The following is a 25740-nucleotide window of genomic DNA, read 5'->3' on the forward strand; positions in this document are numbered from 1 at the left end:
GGGCTAGAGGTATATAGCTTGGTAGCAGATCTTGTCACCTCGGTGCACAAGGCTGTAGGTTCAAGCCCCAGCACAGGAAACAAACAAACAAAAAAAAAAATAAAATGATGTATACACTATTTACTGGATTTTTCTCTGCTCAAATTTAAATAGCAGACAGTACTCAAACTCTCTTAAGTCTACTGTGAGAATTAAGTGAGCTCAGACAAACCGTGACTGTAAGAGCTACACTAAGGTTCTCAGAATGCCACATAAGTGCTGCTATCATAGTAACTGTAATGTATGTGGGAAAACTGAACTTTATAAGGTGCCATCAACTCTAACACAGAGTATCTTATAGCTGTAAAAACAACAACCACCACTTAATGTATCCAATCCATATAAAAAAAAAAAATCATTAAGACTCATCAGTCAAGGGGGAAAAAAAGAATAAAAAGGGGAAAAACAAACCGGGCATGTGCTGCACGCTTGTAATCCCAGCACTCAGGAGGCAGAGGCAGGCAGATCTCTGTGCGTTCAAGGCCAGCCTGGTCTACAAAGTAAGTCCAGGACAGCCAAGGCTACACAGAGAAACTCTCAGAAAAAGAAAAAAAAAGGAAGGGGGGCGCGAGGGACAGAAAGTAAGCTGTAGGACAGGGAACCCAGCATTTGGTTTTTATGTTTTGAAGAGAAAGAAAATGAAGTCCATGTGCTTGCATTTTCTTATATATGCAAAAGCAAACTGCAGCACCTTAAGGTGGGCTGGGGTGGGCTGGAGGCAAAGAGGGGTGAAGTGGAAGTGAGGTGGCATTCTTTCTCACTACACAGCATCTTGTTTTGTTTTGGTTTAACATATGAACTTTGTGGAAAAATACATTTAAAAAAATGATGACTGTTGCACAGTCTACACGGGAGTGGGTGGCAGGCTCTGGATATGTTAGCTGGTTCAAAGGAGCTGACAGTACAAAAGCATGTGGGAACTAAAAACTCAGGAATGTGAGTGCAAACAAGAGACATGATGAGCCATGCACGTGGAATAATATTATACATGGAAACCTGTTTCACCTTGGTCTCCCACACGAACGTGAATGATTCTTTCCCCTCTAAGCCCTTTCCTATTAAGAGAAAACAAGCTGCTCCTTGAGCTGGGGTTTGTAGAAATCCCAGAGACTCAAGTAAGTCGATGACAACCTTCCCCTGCCACCACAGAACCCTTCACTAGGCTTTTGCATGCACAAACATAGTTAGCCTATAGCTTTGAGTGCCATTTTGCTCGTTTTACTGAACAATACCTTAATCTTTTCACCTCACTTCTACTTTAAGGCTACACACAACTTTCTAAGATGGATATGCCCTCACTAGCTGGTCACTGATTACTGCTGAGCCCTAGAGCTAGCTTGCTGTTTTAACCTGCACCAGCATGAGTGTCACGATGTCTCCACCTCCCCATCTCTGCAGGACAGACATGCACATTCAGAATTGGGCGAACTCGACAGTACTTTTAAGAAAAATTCATATTCCAAATGTGAATCCTAACAAGCCAACTCCAGATTGAGGTTAACCCATCACTGCACAGAAGAGCTGACAATGGAATAACAGTTGAATTGCAAAGCACAAATGGGAGCGCCAGGCCCACCACAAAACCAGCATTTAAAAGGATTATCACAAATAAGCTTAGTGAGCAATAAAAGGACATTAAAAAACAATAAAATTAAAGTGATAGCTACTGGTACAACTAGAAAATCTGACCCCCCCCCCAAAAAAAAAAAAAAAAAAAAAAGAGCACTTCTGAAATAAAGATTACATGGAGACCAGACAACTGGGGGGCAGAGGAACAATTTGGCAGTGACTGCTAAAATCTACTTTTGTTTGTTTGTTTTTTGAGACAGGGTTTCTCTGTGTAGCCTTGGCTGACCTAGACTCACTTTGTAGACCAGGCTAGCCTCAAACTCACAGAGATCTGCCTGTCTCTGCCTCCCGAGTGCTGGGATTAAAGGCGTGCGCCACCATCACCCGGCTAAAATCCACTTAAAAAAAAAAAAATCTATTTCTTTGACTCAGTATCCTCATGGCTGGAAATTTATTTCTGGGAAATAATTCAAGGAAGGGTGGATGCTTTAAAGAAAATGGATCTCCATGGCGTTATTTAATTAAAATGTGAAACTGAGGTACCCACAAACACTTAGGACAATTATATTAGACATAAGAGGCCACACAATTATTTTTTACAACAAAAGGCAGGGCTCAGTTGCACAGTGTTCGGTTTGTCTCAGCACCACAGGGGACAAGCAGAAGGCCCACAGGACAGAGGACACATAAGCATGATGGAATTAGGATAGCTACTGCTACTGCTTTCTTAATATGTGATATTCAGAATAGCTGGAGTCTATAATACAACTTTAAAACAAGCTTACGAGGAAGACTGGAGCAATAGTTTCCATGATTGGGGCTGGCTTTCTGAACATCATGACATGCTGCTAGCCATGACTAACCAAGGTCAACACATGATAAAAAGCAGTAAGTCAAATTTTCACAATTCAAAAATATGCTGCCCCCTAGTGGTTCTCTATTATCAGCATGTGCTTTTACTAGGAAGACAACACTAGAGTGAAGACACAAGCACTGAATGGGTAGAACAAGCTTATTTCTGTATCTCTGTATAAATACTTACCAAGTAATAACTGTAGTATATAAAATACAAGTCCAAAGACACTGTTTGGCTGGTTTAATACACCATCTTTTCCAAAAATGGAACCCAAAAGACCAAATCCTCGACCCCATCTGTAAAATAAGGAAAACCAGTAACCCTATATTTGAGATTCCCTAATTTTTTTAAATGTAAAATTATTTGTGAATGTTATCCCATACCAAAAATCAACTATGTTGACAAAACGCTTACATACTTTTATTCCCTCAGTGACAGGGGAAGGCCAAACAGTTCATTTTTGTATCGTGTCTGACTTAAAATGATGGTTGAATACAAACAGCCCCTGAAAGCTAAGACTCTCAGGGACCACTTTCTCTTTTCCTATTGAAGGCAACAGCTTTCTTTACTGACAGTATTAGCATTTGCAAGAGAAAGTTTCTCTCGATTGAAGTCATCCTCAGACCTTTCCAAATAGGTAATTCTTTGTGGTGGGGGCTGTGTTCAGCAGGGCCTCTGGCCTCCACTCATTCCATCTCCCACTCTTGGCTGTGACCAACAACAAAGCCTTTAGCCTTCAGCCACTACTAAGTGCCTCAGTTGAAAACTACTGATGTGGTCCATTCCATAGCTATACTCAAATTAGATAGGTTCAGAAGTTGCTTACTAGAAATTTCATCAGGGGAAAACATGAGAAGGCATACTCTGGGAATAGGTCTCTTCTAGAATCCTGTTTCCAAAGTAAAAAACTGATACTTCATATCCCACTATATGTTTTTATTTAAAGTTTAACTTCAAAAATCTGTATGTGACCTCACACTTTCAAAATCTTTTAAAATAACTTATAAGTTTGTTCTTTGACAATTTTAAACTTGTATAAAGGTTATTCTGTCTGCCTCCTTTAATACCTTTCCCATGTCTATTACTCCTCTAGAATCTTCTTCTTTTAAAAAATTATTAAAAATCAACTTAATAAGATAACACAGATACAAATATTAACTGGATAAAAACCATAAGAAATTTCAGCTTTAACTCAGAATGATAGTTCTCCCTAAATGCAAAAAGGAAGCAACCACAGAGTTTAATAAGATATATCAGAATATAACCTCAACTTTACTGTAAAGGCAAACACCTGATAAAAAGAACAAATGACTGAATCCCGCTGGTTTAAAGGAACTCACGCCCAAGCAAAAGAACAAAACCCCTTCCCAGTCATGTGGAAACAATGAACATCCCCATCTTGGAACTTTGAGGCACAGAGGATATTACATAGATTTACACATTTCAAAAATAAGTTAAGTTCCATTACATGCACATATTCTCTCACTCATCAAATACTTAGTGAGTAGAACACCTGAGGTATGCACCTATCACACAGCATTGCCCTCATGGGACTTACATTCTAGTGATGTGAAGTCACTTAGTGAAGACTTGTCAAAATGCAGATTTTGCTTCAGTGGGCTGGCAGTGGGGCTATGACTGCATTCAACAAAGAGAGCTGGGGCTGGGGTACTTATCTGTAATTCCAGCACTCTGGAGCTGAAGCAGAAGGAACATCATGAGTTTGAGGCTAACCTGAGCTACACCATGAGTCCTAGGGCAGCCTGGGTTACAGAATGAAGCCTTGTGTCAAAACAACAACAACAACAATCAAGTAGAAACAGATCTACTGGGCTGGAGAGATGGCTCCGCCATTAAGGCTAGGCTTACAACCAAATATAAGAAACAGATCTACCACTTGAGCCAGCTGTATCTTTCACTCCTGGGTATTTATGAGAATGAGTTCAACCCCCAGATCCCACATAACTGATTATATAATGTCTTTTGATTCCACGTGTGTGTCATGGCATGGACGTCTACCAACATCCCTGCCCATATCATTATGCAATGTATATGTAAGTAATAATAAATTTTTAAAAATTTAGGACCATTGCGATAGCTCAGGGGATAAAGGTCTTTGTCACCAAGCCTGACAGCTTGATTCTCAGGACTTACTCAGATGGAGAGAACAGAGCCCCACACGTCGTCCTCTGACGAATACACATATGTCATTAACATGAGCACACATGCACCCATAAGTAAATAACACACCAATCTTGTCTGAAAAACAGCCAAGGAGCCAGTATGGATGGAACATAAAAGAAAAGTAAGAGATTTTTGTTTGCTTTTTGAGACAGGGTTTCTCTGTGTAGCCTTGGCTGTCCTGGAACTCTGTAGACCAGTCTGGCCTCAAACTCAGAGATTTGCCTCTGCCTCCCAAGTGCTGGGATTAAATGTGTGTGCTACTACCAACAGGCAGTAAGAGAATTTTTAAAAGATTTTTTTTTTTAAGGTCTCACTGTGCAACCCTGACTGGCCTGGAACCATTATGTAAACCAAACTGGCCTTGAACTCAGAGATTGCCTGCCTCCGCCTCCTTAGTGCTGGGATTAAGGGTGTGTGCTACCATGCCTGACTTTACCCCAATGTACATTATAGGAAGATCGTTTTGAAATAGGTATGGTTGTATGTCTCTATAATACCAGGACTTGGGAGCCTGAGCAGAAGAAGGATAAGAAGTTGAGGCCAGCCTGGGCTACATAGTGAGGCTCTGTGTTTAAAAATAGTAAAAATCATTCTAGGGGACTGAAAAGGTAACTCAGCAGTTAAGAGCAGGAACTGCCCTGGCAGAGGGCCTGTGTTCAGTTGCCAGCATCCATGGTCAGGTGGCTCACAACTGTCTGTAACTACAGCTCCAGGGCATCTGATACTCCCTGGCCTCCTTGGGCTTTGAACTAACATGCATCCCTCCCACAAGCACAAAATTTAAAATAAAAATAAGCTGGGAGTTGGAGAAATGGCTCAGTGGTCAGGAGTGTTGGCTACTCTTCCAGAGGACCTGAGTTTGTGTACCAGTGCCCACACAGCAGCTCAAAACTGTCTATCACTCCAGTTCCAGAGGATCTGGCACAGCTCCTTCTCCTGGCCTCCTCAAATACCAGACATGCAGATGGTTAACAGGCATAAAAATACACAAAAATGCATACACACACACATGTGTAAATAAAATAAAATATATGTGTAAATAAAATAAAATATATGTGTAAATAAAATAAAATAAAAACAAGCAAGTAGTAGTGATACATCTCTTTAATCCTAGCACTCAGGAGGCAGAGGCAGGTACATAGTGAGACTTGTTTCAAAAAACATTAGTAGTAAAATTTTGTTTTACTTTATTGTTTTTTGGGGGGGTGTTTCTTTGTTTTTGGAGACAGGGTTTCTCTGTATAATAGCCCTGGCTATCCTGGAACTTTCTTTGTAGACCAGGCTGGCCTCAAACTCAGAGATCCACCTGCCTCTGCCTCCTGAGTGCTGGAATTAAAGGTGTGCGCCACCACGCCTGGCTTAAATTTTTATTTTATAAGGTGTTCTAGCCTCAATATTGAATATAGACTGGAAGGAGACAGGGGAGGTAAGATGTCCAACTACAATACCACTGAAAGGATCCCAGCAGAGTGTGCGGCTGTGGTGCCCAGATGCTGAGAAATTGGAACTTGCTCACACACAGAACATGCAGTATGACACAACATAACGCTGAAGATGTTGACTTGAGTAGCTGGGAGAAAAGGCTGTGTTTTCTGAGCGAGGAAGGAGGATTATCAGAAACTCAGCTTTGGACACAGGTTTATACTGCCTGTAGCATCTACATAGAGAGGACAGGTATGAAAGTAGATGTATGAACCCGCAGTGCAGGCTAGAGATAACTTAGGCGGCAGTCAGGGTATGGGTGATATTTTAGACTCAGGAGACTTATGACAGCAACAATAACCTTTGACAAATTAATGGCTATTAATCAACGATAACTGATCTATGACTCAGCATCAGAGATGGCAAGGGTGAACACGTGGCTAAGGACTTTGGTGATTTATGCTTCTGTTGACGAGAACCACAATTGTTCTTGTTTCAGTTGTCAATCTTCTGCTTTCAGATATTCTCACATCTCATTTCAGCAAAACACCACCCAGCCAACACTAACACATTAAGTTTCGAGTAACTGCAGATTTGGGTGGCTTTCCCTTTAACTGGCCCCGAAAGTTAAATGTATTTCCTATATACCTTGAAATGGAGGCTGTGGATATCGCCTCAAAATCTGTCTGAGGGAATGGTAAAGTGGTTGCTATGTAAACAGGAGATTTGAGGTAAGCCCCAGGGCCTATATAAAGTGCTAGCCATGATGCTACCTGTGATCCCAGGCAGCGGGGAGAGGCACAGCAAGTGAATATCTAGGGCTCGCTGGCTAATCAGCCTAGACAAATCATCATGTCCCCATCCAGTGAGAGACTTTGTCTCAAAACTAAGGTGGGGTTATCGAGATGGTTCAGAGGGTAAAGGTGCTTACTGCCAAGCCTGACAATCTGACTTCTATCCCAAGGACCAACACACATGGCACATGGAGAGAACTGGCTACTGCTGTCCCCGCCAAGTAACTCTGTGGTGTTCATACACATAAACAAAGTGAAAGAAAATCAAGGAACTTACTCAACATTGACCTCTTGCCTCTACAGGGATGTAAGGGGACACACACACACACACACACACACAGAGAGAGAGAGAGAGAGAGAGAGAGAGAGAGAGAGAGAGAGAGAGAGAACACACTTGGCTGAGAAACATTCTGTGAACATATCTGAAAGTCTTTTCAACCACTTGTTTCTATGGGTCTTATCTTTTAAAAAATTTCTGATATGAGGTCTCTCATTTTGTAGCCTATACTGGCCTAGAACTATGTTGCCCGGACTGCCCTTAAACTTGTGACAATCAGGCAGAGCAGTGGTGGCACACGCCTTTAGTCCCAGCACTCAAAAGGCAGAGGCAGGTGGATCATTGTGAGTTCGAGGCCAGCCTGGTCAACAAAGCGAGTCTAGGACAGCCAAGGCTACACAGAGAAACCCTGTCTCGAAAAACAAAAACAAAACAAAACAAAAAGAAAACAAGAAACAACCAAATAACCCCCCCACAAAATACTTCCTGCCTCTGGCTTCCAAGCATGGGGATTACAGGTGTGAGATACCATGCCTGGCTGAGTTTTACTGTTGAATCAGCTGTAACCACCAGGAAGTTGTCTTTGGACAGCACTATCTTTTATACACAATTGCTCCCATGGAGTGTAATGTTGGTATTATGTCTTAATAGCTACTAAAGGGGCAGTTGTAAGCATTCTTCATTTGCTTAAGGAACACTGCCAAAATACCTATACCTATATATCCTTATGTTAAGCTTTTTAATAATTTATTTAATGTTATGTGCAGTGGTGTTTTGACTGCATGTATATCTGTATGAGGGTGTCAGAGCCCCTGGTACAGGAGTTACAGAAAATTGTGAGCTGTCATGTGGGTGCTGGCAATTGAACCCAGGTCCTCGAGAAGAGCAGTCGGTACTTTTAACTGCAGAGCCACCTCTCTAGCCCTATGTTAAAAATTTAAGATTAATAATTAATGGAGAAGGCTTTGCCCTCTCTCTTTTTTTTTTTTTAGAAAGGCTTTGCTATGTCACCCAGCTAGCATGAACCCACTCAAGTCCTAGGACTACGGATGTGGCACCACACCTGCTTTAAATGTTTCCTTTTCAGGCAGCCAGCCAGCTGGGCATGATGATGCAGGCCTATAACCCCAACACTCTGGAAGTGAGGCAAAGCACAGGTATAAAGTTTAATTCTCATTTTTTCCTTTTTTTTTTTTTTTTTTTTTTTGAGACAGAGTTTCTCTGTGTAGCCTTGGCCATTTAGGAACTCACTCTGTAGCCCAGGCTGGCCTCCAACTTACAAAGATTTCCCTGCCTCTGCCTCCCAAGTGCTGGGATTAAAGGTGTGTGTCACCATGCCTGGCTCAATTCTATTTTTTAAAAAAATCATCTTCATAGAAAGCAAAATTATAGTAGTAGAGGGAGAAAACTCAACATTAGTTTGTAATGGAAGCTTTGGTTTCTTTGTAAACTCAGTTGTGTTATGTAAATATCTAGGTTCTAATGCCAAGTGTGGGACTTTGGGTGATAGCTTGTCCACATCTATCTGTTAATTGTCCTATGAGGGGCGTAGCATGCAGCAGGGAGGGGCGTGGTCTGGCGCTCTGAGGCTATAAATAAGAGCACAGTGAGAGCTTGGTGTGTTGGGTACAGCAGTTGGAAGAGATCAGAGACAGCCTGAGAGAAGTGCTTCAGGGCACAGAAGCTTGGAGGAGACGGGCATAGCCCAAAAGAACCCAACTGACCCTAAACAGCAGGAGAAGTAAAGGAGTTCCCTCTCCCCACTAACCTTTTCCTTCCTACATAAGGTCGGGAGCTTGAGGCCTAAACACCCCAAATAGAGTTTCAAAGAAAGAGCGTACAAGTTTCCTCTAGAAAGCTTGGAGGCAGATTCCTAGGATTAAAGATGTACACCACTATGCCCCACAATTTTACTTTTTTGAGACAAGGTCTCTTATTGAATCTAGCATTTGCGAGCCCCAGGAATCCACCTGTCACTGCTTCCCTTTCCTCCATCATTTTGTGTGGGTGCTGAGGACAAGAAATCAGTTCCTCATGCTTGCACGGCAAGTAATTTGTTCACTGAGCTACCTCCCAGCCCGGCTGGAATTCTTGATGTAAAAAGAAAGATAGAGGAGATAAGACAAATGGGGAGTAAAAGCCCTCACCATGGTTTTTCCCCCACCATGTATTTTTTACTGTTTGAGACAGGGTCTCATTATGTAGCCCCTAATGGTCAGGAACTCATTATATGGACCAGGATGGCCTCAAACTCAGAGCTCTGCCCACCTCTGCCTCCTGAGTGCTGGAATTAAAGGAGTCCATCACCACACCTAGCAGATCTGTTTTTTGGTTTTGTTTTGTTTTAAAGACAGAGTCTTGCTATGTAGCCCTGGCTAGCCTCATACTTGTTATATTGCTGGCCTCAAACTAATGGCAATCCTTCTTGTCTCAGCTTCCTGAGTGGTGGAATTATAGGTACATGCTATTATGCCCATTTTAACTCATAACAACACTAACTAGAGAAATAAAACTTACATATGGACAAACAAGTACTGGCATATTGTACCAGCAGCAGCAAACCAAAGGAAGCTTGAAGGAGCATCCTAGCAGGTGAAGACAAAGAAATGTGAACCTCATAAAAACTCAGCCCCAATGCCAAGACTAATGGCAAAAGACTGACAACACAGTGTGCTGCCTGATGGGGCAACAAAGCTCAAGTGTGTGTGTAGCTCAACTGGTAAAGTGCTTGCTATACAAACACGAGGACCTAGGTTCGGTTCATCAGCACCCACACAGAAAGCCAGGAGTGGTATGGACTCCTGCAATCCCAGTGCAAGAGGATCCCTTGGGACTGCTGGTTGACTGCTCTAGCCTTCTTGGTCAATTGAGGCCGATGACTAAACCCTGTCTCAAAAAGTGAAGTGGATTGTGCCAGAAGAATAGGCAAGGTTGGCACTGAGGCTGAATTTTTGGTTTTGCTTTTTTTTTTTTTCTTTTTGAGACAGGGTTTCTCTGTATAAAAGCCTTGGCTGTTCTGGACTCTCTTTGTAGACCAGGCTGGACTCAATCTCACAGAGATCCTCCTGCTCTTGCCCTCCCCGACAAGGACAGGGATTACAGGTATACACCGATACACCTGGATTATGAGGCTTAATTTTTTTTAAGTTTTTTTTTTTTTTTTTTTTTTTGTAGATGAATGTTCTATCTGCATGTACACCCGCAGGCCAGATGAGGGCATCAGATCACATTATAGATGGTTGTGAGCCACCATGTGGTTGCTGGGAATTGAACTCAGGACCTATGGAAGAGCGGACAGTGCTCTTAACCTCTGAGCCATCTCTCCAGCCCCCAAGGCTGAATTTTTTAAAAGTTAGCTCTAGCCAGGTGCAGTGGTGAACGTCCTTTATTTGTTTTTAGTCTTTTTGAGATGTCATTATTTTTATTTCATGTGTGTATGGGTGTTTTGGTTTGTGCACCACATGCATGCAATGTCTGTGAAGGCCAGAGCGGGCCTTGTATTCGCTGGAATTAAAGTTACAGATGGTTGTCAGGCATCCTGTGGTTCTGGGAATTGGTCTCAGGTCCTCTGTTCAGTGCTCTTAACCACCAAGCAATCCTCTCCAGGTACTGCTGCACACCCCTCCCCCCAATTCTTTTTAATGCAAGGGCTGGAGACAGAACCAGAGTGCTCTATTTCTGAGTTCCACTCCTAGCTTTCTTTATCTAATATTCTTTAAAAGAATTATGTTTTGATCTTATTTTTATACATTTTAAAAAACTGTCCCAAACACTGGGAGGCAGAGGTATCCAAATCTCTGTGAGTTCAAGGCCACCCCAGTCCACAAAGTGAGTCCCAGGCTAGCCAGGTACTAAAAAAAGTGAAGTCTCAAATAAATAAACAAAAAGTTTGTTCTAGTTTCTCTAATATCTTTAGTCCTCTTCGAGACCTTAATTCTTTGTCAATGACAGACAGCTTTAAGAATGAAAACAAGCCAAGCGTGGTGGCGCACACCTTTAATTACAGCAGGAGGCAGAAGCAGGTGGACTGCTGTGAGTTCGAGGCCAACCTGGTCTACAAAGGGAGTCCAGGACAGCCAAGGCTACACAGAGAAAGCCTGTCTCAAAAAACCAACCAAACAAAAAAAAAACAAAACAAAAAAAAAGATGGCTCTGCAAGTAGTGTGGCTGGTTTTAATGTCAACTTGCCAGAAATCAATTACCTGAGCAGAAAGCCTCACCAGAGACTGTCTCGATAGCACTACAGATCCAAAGGGTGCAGCTGAGGAGATTGCTCTGCTTTGTTGCTAGTCCTGATTCCTTCACTGATATCAGAACCAGTATTTCCAGGCTTCACTCTTGGACTAAGGGCTAGTGGCTCTCCAGGAACCTTTCAAACTTTCCGAGCCTGCAGAACTGTACCTGCTCAGGCAACTCAGCCTTATGGGCTGGGCAGCCAATGGGTAGCTGGCTGACTGGTGACAGACAGCTGCCATAGGACTGCTCTAGGTGCTGAGTCCTCACCCAACCTCAAAGATGAACAAGCCTGGCGAGGCTGGTGGTCTATGCCTTAGGGCCAGCACTCAGGAGGCAGAGGCAGCTGGATCTCTCTGAGCTGGAGGTCAGCCTGGAATGACAGGACAGCCAGGGCTATGTAAAGACCTGGTCTTAAAAAACAAAACAAAGTTGGGCGTGGTGGCACACGCCTTTAATCCCAGCACTCAGGAGGCAGAGGCAGGCAGATCGCTGTGAGTTCGAGGCCAGCCTGGTCTACAAAGTGGCTCCAGGACAGCAAAGGCTACAGAGAGACCCTGTTTTGAAAAACAAAAAACAAAAACAACAAAAAAAGAAGCCTGAGTAACTAAAAGGTCCCTGGCCTCTGGCAGATGATTCAACTGTTACTGTTTTAATGCAAGCTGACTGAAATTCTTTAACACATACATGTGCACTATGTAATACATTCCTTCCATTGAATCCAACAGTCATCTAGAGAACCCTGAATAACACAAGTCAAGGTAGCTGCCACCAATGCAGATGACTTGAGTTTGATTCCCAGGATACACATGGTGGAAGAGAACTGACTCCAGAAAGTTGTCTTCTGAACTCCACATGGCCCCATATAAAATAAAAATGTAAGAAAAAATGGTTTTAAATAGCGAAAACAAGCCAGAAACTTCAAAGGGAAAGAAAAAGAAGCATTGAAAAATGCTTCTCATAGATTATCACGACCTTGTAAATTCAAACTTAACTTTCCACCAAATAAGACCAACTTAAAGAAAGTTTAACAGGGGCTGGGCATGGTGGGGGTGGGGGGCACATCTTTAATCCTGAGAGGCAGAGGCAGGCAGATCACTCATTGTGAGTTGAGGCTAACCTGGTCTACAAGAATTCCAGAACAGCCTGGGCTACACAGAGAAACCCTGTCTCAAAAAAAAAAAAAAAAAAAAAGTGTATCAGAACTGTAATTGTTTTATCTGAAGTTCACACCATAAACACTAGGAACTGGCTAGCTACTGTTCAAAGATGAGGTCACATTAGAGGCTATGGTTTTACTTCACTCTGTAACGATTCAGAATGAGTACTCTGAATAGAATCACATTGTTAAGGTCTCTTCTTGCCAACAGCAATTTTAGACTTATGGGGATTATTAAATTAATGCACTGCACGTTCAATTGTCATCCCTGAGTGGTAATGCACTTGAATAATCAACCTGAGGCACTCTCGACAGCCAGGTCTAAACTCTAACTATTGCAAGGAGGAGTACATAGGGAGGGAGGGGAAGGAAGGGAGAATGATGCAATTATATTATAGTCTCAGGAATAAAAAGTAAAAATGTAAACTACTTGAGCTTATACTTTGCATGTCTGCTTTTCATTAACTCTTTCAGTGATACATTTTACAAACATATCTGTCCAAAATCAATGGGGCACTTTGTATTTGTGTGTGGATACGGTGTGTGTTGACATGGGTGGGGTGTATGCACATCTGTGCTTTTGTGTGTGTAGGTCAGAGGTCAACCTGAGGCTTTGCTCCTCAGAAGCGCTCAGATACTTACTGATTAAGTTATGCTGGTTAGCCAGGGAGTCCTAGGAATTCACTGTCTTTGCTTCCACAGCTTTTATGTGAGTACTGGGGACTGAATTCAAGTATTCACCCTCGCTTGGAAAGCACTACACCACCTGAGCCATCCCCAATCACCACAACAGGCTCTGGATTGGAAATTAAAGTTTGTATTAGATTTATCTTATAAGTGTTTTGCCTGCATGTACGTCTGGGCACCCATGTGTTGCCTGGTGCCAGAAGAGATCACAAGAGGGCAATGAATCCCTAGAACTATAGTTACAGATGGTTGTGAGCCACCATGTGAGTGCTGGGAACTGGACCTGGGTCCTCTGATCTACTCTTAACTCCTGAACCATCTCTCCAACCTCTCAATTGGAAATTTTACAAACTTCACCATAGTTTGGGAAACACTGCGCTAGCCATAAGAGGATACATGCATCTTTAGCTTGGTCAGCAGAATAAATATGAATAAAGCTCTGAATAAATCTCTATTGCTTGGGATTCTGTAAACACTTCAGGTAATTTAAAATTTTAATATTTAAAAATGAAAAATTTGAAGCATATGGGCACATTTTTAACCATGCCAATATCTACATGTAGAATAGCACAGCCTTTAGAAACCAATGAATTAATAGATCTGACACACTGCTTCCTGTTTCCACAGTTAAGTAATGAAAGCCAGAACCAGGACACAGTGTTTCCTGTGGAATCTAGCATTGTGTCCATACAGATTGTTGAAGAGACTGATAGAAAATTCTCTGAAAAACCTGAAGCCTTTAAGTCTATGTGCTAGGTGCATGTGGAGGCTGAAGGTGATGTGGGACGTCTTCCTCAATTGCTCCTCTGCCTTTATTTTTTTGAGACAGGGTCTTTCACTGACCCTGGCACTGACTGATCAGTTAGACTGCCTGCCTAGCAAGCACCAGGGGTCCTCCAGTCTCTTCCTTCCCAGTGCTGATCACAGACATGCCTCGTCCAGCCATGTCTGTGGCAAGCACCTTACAAACCCTCGTCCAGCCATTTCTGTGGCAAGCACCTTACAAACTGAGCTACCTTCCCAATCCTCCCCCAACAAACCCTAACTGTGTCGGACTACTAACAAATAACAGATTGTCTTTGGGAATACCAGAATGTTCTGGTAACCGTAGACTCCCCAAAATTTGAGTACATCTTCATTCAAATAATTAAACATCTGGCTGAAAGATCTGAGGAGGACTGGCCCCTCAAGCAGCAGTGAAAATATTTCGCCTTTTTCTTCGAGAATAAGACAAAAATGGTAGTAGTGCTGGTTATGCTCCAAGTAACTAAACACTGGAAGGTCTGCTGCGGCTTCTGCCAGGAAGAGAACGCACATCTGTGGCTCTTTCAAGCTGGTTACCAAGAAGACAATGTTAGAAACACTGTCACTATGAGTAAGTTATCAGGTATGAGGGAGGAAATCAAAAGCTGGTTTGAATGATGAATTTCTATTAAATGTTGGGAATAGTGAGACACTCATATACCCAGACTGAAGCTTAGGGTGGAACGCTTCCCTGTCACTCCCACTTTCCTTCAAAGAATCCCCTGTGAGTAAACACTAGTTCAATTTTACACCTACATAAGAACTCTACTAAGCACTACTGGAGGTGTTGGGGTGTGAACATGAGTGAGACGTTACTTGATGTCAAATCTTCTGCCTGGTTAAACACAGCTTTGTAATCTTCCTCATGGGGGCAAGAGGCTGAGGCAGGGTCTTGCCAGTCCACGGTAGCCTCCAACTCATGATGTAGCAGCATAAGCTTTACTCTCTCACAGCAATCCTCCTGCTTCAAACTCCCTATGGTTGGGATTACAAGTGTGTGCTACCCAGCCCAGTTGTAATTCATTTTACTTACGGATAAAAATCCCCTAAAACCCCCAAAACAAAATTTCAAATTTTCATTCTGCATAAAATTCCCTCTAAGCCAGGAAGTGGTGGCACACACCTTTAATCCCAGCGCTAGCAGGCAGAGGCAGGTGGATCTCTGTGAGATTCAGACCAGCCTGGTCTACAGAGTGAGTCCAGGACAACCAGGGCTACACAGAGAACCCCTGTCTCCTAAAACAAAAATAATAAAAATAAATAAATTTCTTTCTAGCTCCTCAGTGGGAAAATGGAGGCTAGGACTAGAAAAATGGCAGGTAAGAGTGCACACTGCTCTTGCAGAGGATCCGAGTTTGATTTCCAGTGCCCATGTCAGGTTATAGGGAGGTACACTGCCTAGAACTCCAGCTTGAGAAGATCTGACACTCTCTTCTGGCCTCTGTAGGCACCAGGTACTCACATATGTTCACACAGAAAAAACATTCATACTCATAAAATCTTTAAAATACATCTTAGAGCTGGGCATGGTAGCACACATGTTTAATCCCAGCACTCAGGAGGCAGAGGCAGGTGGATCACTGTGAGTTCGAGGCCAACCTGGTCTACAAAGCGAGTCCAGGACAGCCAAGGATAACACAGAGAGACCCTGTCTCAAAAAACCAAATAAATAAATAAATATAAAACAAAACAAAATAAAATACATCTTAAAAAACAAAAGTGAATGATGTGGGGATATTTTCCTATCTGTAGACCATCTTGGAGGGAGAGAGTAACGGAGGGAAGAACACTCAGCCTGGGCTCAGTGATGTGTGTCCTAGGCATCTGGGAGGGAGGCTGAGGTGGGATCAGGGCTTGAGCCAACAAATTCAAGGCCAGCTTAGTAAACAATGTGGAATCTGCTCCTTTCAAACACATCTGACCTAAAAAGCATGTCTTGTCAAATTTAAAACAGCAATAGAAAGAGTAAAGAGCAGATAAAACCTAAAGAAACGAATGTTCAATGGTGGAGTTCTTGCTTGGCACCAGGCCCTGGCTCCATCTGGGTGTGGTCACCTTTCTGTTGAGCTTCTTGGAATCTGTGCATTTGTAAATTCCTTGACATCACTTATGTTTTACATAAGTTTCTGGGGCTCTAAATGCATGTTAAACTGTTTTATCTTAAACTGTTGCCCTGGTATTGTGTCTGATCATTTATAAATATTGCCATTTCTTACATCTCATTTCTGCTTAAATTGTTTCATCTTCAAGTGCACTGATTTATGGGTGCCTCATCTGAATTCTTTTCCACCTCTAAATGTTTTGTTTGAATAGAACATACATTTTAATCTCCATTATGTTGTCTGTTTCTTTTACTTCTCAAACAAACAAAAACCCCATTATTTGTAATCCCAACACACCATCTCTAAGACTGATATTCCTCCTAGTTTTAAGGTGCCTTTTCCTGGTTCTTTCTGTGCTTGGTGGTTTCTGAATGCTAAAAGACTGTTTTCTCTTTTGGGTGCTAGGTTTTTGTTTTGGCACACAGTGTTAAGTTTCTTGGAATCAACCTGCACAATTGCCTCTGCACTGAATGGGCAGGTGCAACCCAGCCTTTAATTAGGGCTAATTTAGTCTCATCCCCAGAGCCTGGCATACCCTCTGATGGCCTGCAAATACTCTGGCTAGTAGGAACAGACTGTCCAGCTCGGGTGAGGTCCCGGACCACTGCCTAGGGCTTTCCAGCTGCTGAAGTAGCAGATCAGTGCTCACCCAGACTGAGACCCTCGGCCTGTCTAGAATTCTCGATATCGTTCTCCCCTGTGTAATCAATCTCCAAAATGTTCTCCTCTCCTACTCTACCCAACTTTTATGTCTAGTTGCCAACCAAGTTAAAATCCCAAACTTTATTTGGGATCTTTACTGTTTATTTTGAAGCCTGCAAAGTTCTAGAACTGGGAAATAAGAGAGCTCAGGTTTGTATCCTTTCACTCAGAAGATCACTGGCCAATGTTACCTGTTAACCTAATACCTACAAACTGCTATCTGTCTGCTGTCTAATAGCTTTCTAGTTTCTTTTTATTTTTCTTTTAGTGTTGAGGTCAGGACTAAGGCCCTTGCATTGGCTAGGCAGCACACTGTACCACTGAGCTAGTTTTGGGGGTTTGGTTGGTTTGGTTTTGAGACAGGGTCTTGCTATGTGGCTCTGGCCCAATGAGAAATCACTATATGTGGTGGTTTGAATAGGTATGGTCCCTATAGATTCATGTTTGAATGCTTGGCCATAAGGAGTGGCACTATTAGGAGGTGTGGCCTGACTGGAGGAAGTGTGGCTTTGAAGAAGTGAGTCACTGCAGAGGCTGGACTTTGAGGTCTTAAGAACTCAAACTATGGCCAGTGTAAAACACACATAGTCCGCTTCTGCTGCCTGTGAATCAAGCTGTAGAGCTCTCAGCCCCTTCTCCAGCACCATGTCCGTCAGCACACTGCCATGCTTCCCACCATGATGATAGTGGACTAAACTTCTCAAACTGTAAGCTGGCCCCAATTAAATATTTTCCTTTATAAGAGTTGCCTTGGTCATGTCTCTTCACAGCAATAAAACCCAAACTAAGGCATTATATAAACCCTGCTGACTTCAGGTGGTGTGGTGTGTGGTAGTGGTGTGTGGTGATGCTCCTGCCTCACTCTCACAGTTGTGTACCATAACACCTGACTTGTTATTTGAGATAGTCTCACACTATAATGTAGACTAGCCTCCGATTTGAGAGGCTCGCTCTCTCTCACCAAGTGCTGGCACTATAAGAGAAGGCCACTCCACCCAGTTAGCTTTCTGGTTTCTTTTCTTCCCTACTTACTACTTACTTATGGGGAGGGACACGTGTGTGGATGCCAGAGAACACTTTGCAGGAGTCAGTTCTCCACTACAAGCATGTAGGTCCCAGGAACTGAACTTAGGTCATCAGATGCCTTTACCCACTGAGCCATCCATAGTACCAGCCAAGCATGATGAGTATTAGTGTGCTCAATGTCAGGGGATTTAGAGTCTTCAGGAAAATGGGCCTCTGGGCATGCAAGTGAGGGATCACCTTGGTTATGCTGACTGGTATGTGAAGACCCATCTTAGCTTTAGGTTGGAAGTCCCTGCCTATATAAAATGGAGAGAATAAGCTGGGCACAGGCACTCGTTGCTCTGATTGAAGATAAAGCATGCCAGCTGCTTCAAGCTCCTGCAGATGATAAGCTAAAATAAACCCTTTCTCCTTTAAGTCACTTTTGTTAGGATATTTTGTCACAGCCACAGGAAAAGAAACTGAGCCAGCGGATTAAATCCAGCCTGTTTTTCTACTTTTGCTGGACAGAATATTGAAAACCAAATAGCAATGCCTTCATTTCATATCTAAAGCCTTTGACTTTCCTCCTTCTTTCTTGACATTTGCTCCACTCTTGAATCTGATAGTGAATTCTTGTAATTCCCTGCCTGTTTTATAGGACCATAGTGCCCTGTATTTCATCACTTAGCAACACAGAGGAGAAAAACAAACTTTAGGATGTAATCAACTATTTTTAAGATCAGTCCATCCTTTTTAATACATATATAACATATAACCAGAAAAATAAACAGAAGTTTATTCCATTCCAATGTTAAGAAGGAACACCTGTTCTGTGAACTTTTGAATTGCAATCTTTTTTCCATGTGTGTGTGCGCGTGCACGCATGCACACGCATGCACACGCACGCGCACGCACACACGCACACACACACACACACACACACACACACAAACACAAACACAGAGAGAGCGAGCAGGAGGGGGTATTGATTATGTGAAACTATGCAGAGCAGGTGGTCTAAATCTGCTGTATGATCTTGCCTCAGCCTCCCGAGCACTGGGACTAGAGATATCAACCACAGCTCACAGTTGTAGCTGGTTTTGCAAATCATGCTCTCCAACTGGCATTTTTGAAACTGAGTCACATGCCTTCCACCTACAGCCTGTATGACCCCCTCCGTTCTAACGATGCACAGCCTTCCAAAGCCTCAGTCATTCCAGCTCTCTTTTGTCCCCCACCCATCCAAAACTCCTACCATAGTATGGCTTGGTGGGGGATGACTATAAATCTTAGCAATCAGCACACTGAGGCAGGAAGATCACAATTTGAAGTCAGACAGGAAGTGAGACACTACCTCATGAAAGCCAAAAAATTAAAAAAGCAAACAAAAAAACTAACAACAACCCAGACTTAACACAAACAATTCACAGCTAACAGTGAACAGTGCAGAGGGGATTAGAAGAGTGGTCTCAAAGTAGCACTGAAAAGCCAATGTTTTTCCAGGTCAGAGATTCAAGAGATGTCATCAACTATGAAGCAATGACCCTGGTGTACAACAAGATTGTGTGGGGAGAAAGAGGTGGATATTGAGGACAGGGCCAAAGCTGGATAAGCCTAGAGGAAAACCTATTGAGCAGTGTTGACACAGCCTGCATTTCTGCTTAAAGGAGAAATACACAATGAAATCAGGCTTCGAACAGCATTTTGACGTAAGTTATTTTGACAAACAATTTGCCATTCAAAATGGTTGAGCTGAACTCAGCTCTGAATGATGACATCTTTATTTTAAAAAGAATAACTGAAAAAAGTACAGACTCCAAAAGTTACAAAATAGTATGGGTGAAATCTGAGGGAGGGTGTGAAGTAAAATAAACCATTTGGCTGGATGCAGTGCTCACACCTGTAATCTCAGCACTCCAAAGGCAGGAAGATCAGGAGGCTGAGGACAGCCTGGGCTGCAGGAGACTTTCCAAAACAAAACAAAACATAAACTAGCCAAGGGTGGTGGCGCATGCCTTTAATCCCAGGACTTGGGAGGCAGAGGAGGATGATCTCTTTGAGTTCGAGGCCAGCCTGGTCTACAAAGCAAGTCTAGGACAGCCAAAACTACACAGAGAAACCCTGTCTCGAAAAAACAAAACAAAACCAACAAACAAAAAGACTTCAAACTCCTGATTCTCCAGCCTTTACCCCCCAAATCCAAGTACATTTCACATCTAGCTTAAAGTTTTATTCTCATTAATTTTGTCTTTTTTCCCCCCTTGTTTGTTTTGTTTTATTGTTTGAAACGGGGCATCATTTTACAACATAGACTGGCCTCAAATATGTGGCAAGCCTTCTCCCTCAATATTTTGAACGCTGGGATGAAAGGCATGAGCTACCACACCAGCCGAAGTTTTTTTGTTTTGTTTTGACTTTTTTTTTTTTTTTTTTTTTTTGGTTTTTTCGAGACAGGGTTTCTCTGTGTAGCCTTGGCCATCCTGGACTCACTTTGTAGACCAGACTGGCCTCGAACTCACAGCGATCCGCCTGCCTCTGCCTCCCGAGTGCTGGGATTAAAGGCGTGCGCCACCACATCCGGCTATGCCTGGACATCTTTTTTGTTTGTTTTTTCGAGACAGGGTTTCTCTGGGTAGCCTTGGCTGTCACTTTGTAGACCAGGCTGGCCTTGAACTAAGCGATCCACCTGCCTCTGCCTTCCGAGTGCTGAGATTAAAGGCGTGCACCACCACCCCCCGCACGTCTTTTTTTTAAAGAGTGGATGTAGACTTAAGAAAAAGAAAGAAACCCTATGAGTGTGAGAGGTTCCAAGGGAGGAAAAGGCCTCATGTCTTTTAAATAAAACAAATCTGCATAGTAGTATACTACTTATTAATAGTAGTATATATAGTTTATGCACTTTGGTCTTTTCATTTAATGTATTTTCAGAGTTTTCTGAATTAGTTCATATAGGATTACCATACTCACTCTAAAAGCTAATTCAGTATATGACTAAATGATCACTTTCTTTTACAGACAGGAATTAAGATTTGTGCAAACTTTTATGATTACCAATGCAGCATTAAACGTCTGAATGTGCCGGGCGTGGTGGCATATGCCTGTAATCCCAGCACTCGGGAGACAGAGGCAGGCGGATCGCTGTGAGTTCGAGGCCAACCTGGTCTACAAAGTGAGTCCAGGACAGCCAAGGGTAACACAGAGAAACCCTGTCTCAAAAAACCAAAAAAAAAAAAAAAAGTCTGAATGCTATTAACTCCTAGAACATTGTACATAGGCAATAATGGAATTACTGAAACAAAAAGTATATGTATCATGTTACTGCGCTAGGGCACAATATTTCTCACACACAATTTTTACTGGTGTATAGCTGGCCCTTTTAAGTTTTGCATCTGTAGGGTACTCAGGGGCAAAAGGGTTTAACCAGGCTTTAAGATTGAAGCAGGAGTACCACAAATTCAAGGTCTACCTGGGCCACAAAGTCAATTCAGGGCCAGCCTGGCCAACTCAGTGAGACCCTGCTTCAAAATAAAAACTAAAAAGATGACTGGGCATAGGCTTAATGAGAACGCCTGCCTCGCACATCTGATGCGTTAAGATCTAATATCTGGTGCCATAACGAAAACTGTGCTGAAGATGTACACCATCATTCCCAAACGATACAGCTAATAACAGCTGTTTCATAGCATAACGAAGAATCTGGAGATGGTGTAAAGCACACAGAGGGTGTGTGGAGGCTATACACAATTACACACTGCTGGGTATGAAGAACTGCAACACGATGGGCTCAACTATCAATGTCCCCAGCAGACTCTAAAGGACAGCTACACAGCATACTTCCAGAAAGCACACAAATTCTAATTTCATAGCTTGGTGAGCATCCTAATGTAAACACTCTTGAGTAAGCAGCACTCAGATAAAGACAGCACAAAGCGCCAACATCTTTCACGCATTATATTGTTCCCCAACCTTTCCCTCTCCCACTCAACATTATGTTTCTGAGAATTTCATATGCCCTGTGAACTGTCTTTTATTCTTGTTGCTCTGGAGTACCCAACTGTAAATCCATCAAAATTTGTCAACTATTCTTGAGGTGTGTGCACTCCTAGTGGATATTATCAAAGTGCTTTCATAATATTTAGGATTCTGCCTTTAATACACAGAAGTAGTATTTTCTACACTGTATTCAACAACCTCTTGACTTGGGCCACTCTGATATAAATTCTTCCAATATAGTTTGTTTGCTTTCCTCTTATGACTGAAATTGAGGTCATTTATGTTAAAGAGGTGTGTGACCTGCCTTTGCGATTTCTTTAAATGTCCAATACTCACCTACCTATTTTCCAGAATCAAGGGCTGCTGTGTCCTGTTACTCTTGTGGAAATTAACCCTTTGAACATGATAACATTTTCTTCTAGTCTACACTGGAGTTCCAGCTCTGTTTAATCTTAGGTAAATATGGTAGTTTAGATAGGTTTAGCACCCATAAACTCAAGCATTTGAAATTAGAGGTGTGGCCTTGTTGGAATGGGTGTGGCCTTATTGTAGGAAGTGTCACTGTGGGGGTAGGCTCTGAGGTCTCTTATGGCTGCCTGCATATCAAGATGTAGAACTCTCAGCTCCTCCAGCACCATGTCTGCCTGGCCCTGCCATGCTTCCTGCCATGATGAAAATGAGCTAAACCTCTAAAACTGTAAGCCAGCTCCAATGTAAAGTTTTATAAGGGTTGTCTTGGCCAGGCATGACAGCGCACAAGTTTAATCCCAGCACTCAGGAGGCAGAGGCAGGTGGATCGCCGTGAGTTCGAGGCCAGCCTGATCTTCAAAGTGAGTCTAAGACAGTTAAGGCTACATAGAGAAATCCTGTCTTGAACACCCCTCCTCCCAAAAAAAGTTGTCTTGGTCATGGTTTCTCTTCACAGCAATGAAACCATAACTAAGACAGTAAGTAATCTGGTTTGGTTTGGTCTGGTTGGTTGGATTTTTTTAAGACAAGCTATCACTGTCCTGGAATTCACTATATTGACCAGGGTGGCCCTGAATTCACAGAGATCTACCTGCCTCTGCTTCCCAAGTGCTGGGATATGCAAATACATCAATTTTTTTCTTTATGATTTCTGTAAAAATCAAAGCAAGGGGTATTCTCATGTATTACTGCTGGAATTCTAAGCTGGTACATTCTAAAAATCTGTTTGGCAATATATACATCCATACACACATATATTTTTTCCTATGACCCAGCAGTTCCACCAACACAAAATCCACACTTATGTCTACTAATTGTGTACAAGGTTAGTAAGTAACTTATTTATTCTAGCCAAAAATTCAAACAACCACAATCTCTATCAATAGAAAAGTAAACAATGCATATTTTAAAACATGAACAACCACAACACAAGTTCATAGTCAAAATGTAACACAAGAAGCTAGACATTAAAGAGGACCTACTGTTACTTTACTGAAATAGACAAAACTAAGGTATGGACCGAAGTCAGGAATGCTGTTACCTTTAGGAGAGGTGGCACCAAGTAGGAAGACAAACAGAAAGCTGAACACATTCATATTTTCATCTAGTCAGCAGCTACTTTTATACTCATATAGAAAAGCTTATTGATGAAAACCAAACAAAAAACTATGCCTGGCTGTGGTGCCTTTATCCCCAGCATTCAGGAGCAAAGGCAGGTGGAGCTCTGTGAGTTCAATGCCAGCCTGGTCTATAAAGTGAGTCCAGGACAGCTAATGCTACACAGAGAAACCCTGTATCAAAAACAAACAAACAAAAATTTATTCAGTTGGTTCTTGAAAATACACGCACTATCTTGTACCTCAAAAACAAAGCATTTTTTCCCCTTTAAAGTGAGAGAGTGAAATATCTTGGGTTTTTGTTTTTTTCTTTTTCTTTTTCCAAACTGGTACTCAAGACTGCCAATTATAATTTCTTTCTTTCTTTTTAAAAAAGATTTATTTATTTATTTATTATGTATACAAGGTTCTGCCTGCATGCACACCTGCAGGTCAGAAGAGGGCATCAGATCACATTACAGATAGTTAAGAACCACCATGCGGTTGCTGGAAATTGAACTCAGGACCTCTGGAAGAGCAGGTGGCGCTCTTAACCACTGTGCCTTCTCTCCAGCTCTAAATATAATTTCTTGAAGACCTCACTTTATTAAAAAAAAAAAAAAAAAAAAGCTGGGCGTGGTGGCGCATGCCTTTAATCCCAACAATCGGGAGGCAGAGGTAGGCAGATCAATGTGAGTTCAGGCCAGCCTAGTCTACAAAGCAAGTCCAGGCCAGCCAAGGCTACACAGAGAAACCCTGTCTCAAGGGGAGAAAGGTTTAATTTTTTTTATGTGTACGTGTCTGAGCATATGCCATGTGTGTCCAGGTATGAGCATGGAGGCTAGAAGAGGGAGTGAGATACCCCAGAGCTGGAGTTACAGGTAGTTGGGATCTACCCTATCTGGGTGCTGGGAACTGAACTCAGATCTGGTTTTCTGGTCAGCTATGGCAGAAGAACCAGCTGTGATTAACAGGAGACCAGCACCACTGATGTGAAACCTCTGCTTTATTAGGACAATTGATGCTGGTTGGGCCGGGATGGGGGGGGGGGGTGCGCTGGCACTGAGGAATCCGTGATTAACAGGAGACCAGAACACTAAGGCAAAATCTAGGAAGTAGAATTTCTTCAGAGTGAGCACACAGAAGCTTTGGCACAGAGGAAACCAGGTCTTGGGGAGTGTTTTCTAGTATAAGAAAGTAGGTTGAGCAAGCCATGAAAAGCAAGCCAGTAAGAAGCATTCCTCCACAAGCTCCGCTCGCATTTCTGCCTCAGATCCCTGTCCTGCCTTGACTTCCCTCAATGATGAAGTGTGATTAAGATATGGAAGCCAAATAATCATGATCTTTATCACAGTAACAAACAAACTAGAACCAAATGTCAATTATTTTGAGTTGGAAGACTCTCTGAAATTGTCTCACACTTAGAGAAATCTTGAAATAGAGTACTTAAGAACACAAGACATAGGCCCAATTTTTAAAAGAATGAAATGAGTCCAGATACATCCTTGATTATACAGTTACCTGATTTATTTATTTTTATTTATTTACTTTTTTGGTTTTTCGATACAGGGTTTCTCTGTGTAGACTTGGCTGTCCTGGACTCCCTTTGTAGACTAGGCTGGCCTCGAACTCAAGAGATATCCACCTACCTCTGCCTCCCAAGTGCTGGGATTAAAGGTGTGCACCACCACGCCTGGCCAGTTTCCTGATATATGACAAAGGTGGCTCTACAAGGGGCTGGAGAGATTGCTCAGAGGTTAAGAGCACTGTTTGCTCTTCCTAGAGGTCTTGAGTTCAATTCCCAGCAACCACATGGTGGCTCACAACCAACTATAATGTGATCTGATACCCTCTTCTGGCCTGCAGGTGTACAAGCAGATACAGCACTATTACATAATAAGAAATAAATAAATCTTAAAAAAAAAAAAAAAGTAGGCGGGGTGTGGTGGCACACACCTTTAACCCCAGCACTGGGGAGGCTGAGGCAAGCAGATCACTGTGAGTTCGAGGCCAGCCTGGTCTACAAAGTGAATCTAGGACAGCCAAGGCTATCCAGAGAAACCTTGACTGGAAAAAAACAAACAAACAAACAAGCAAACAAACAAAAAAGTGGGCTTATAGAACAAAACTAATGATTTTCTTAATAAATTGTACAATACTAATTAATAACAATATAGAAAACCCAATTGACTATCTTACACCAATAAAAAGACTTCCACCTGTCTCAAAGGTGAGGGCGGGGAGAAAAGCCAGGCATGGTGGCACATGCCTTTAATCCCAGGAGTCAGAAGGCAGAGGCAAACAGATCTTTGTGAGTTCAAGGCCAGCCTGGTTTACATGAAGAGT

The 25740-nt window shown here is 42.5% G+C and overlaps 1 protein-coding gene across 2 annotated transcripts in view; it reads right to left on the reverse strand.

The window, feature by feature from the left end:
- The window catches only part of Vkorc1l1 (vitamin K epoxide reductase complex subunit 1 like 1), a 45201-nt gene that overhangs the window by 2016 nt on the left and 17445 nt on the right, over positions 1 to 25740 (reverse strand). The window contains exon 2 of one of the 2 annotated variants that reach the window (XM_051161383.1): positions 2651 to 2760. The exons of the other annotated variant lie outside the window; for it this stretch is intronic. Coding sequence (XP_051017340.1) covers positions 2651 to 2760 — 110 coding nt within the window. The remainder of the gene's footprint in view (positions 1 to 2650; positions 2761 to 25740) is intronic. 2 annotated transcript variants of the gene reach the window in all.

The sequence above is a fragment of the Acomys russatus genome, chromosome 19 (genome assembly GCF_903995435.1).
Source record: "Acomys russatus chromosome 19, mAcoRus1.1, whole genome shotgun sequence".
Lineage (NCBI taxonomy): Eukaryota > Metazoa > Chordata > Mammalia > Rodentia > Muridae > Acomys > Acomys russatus.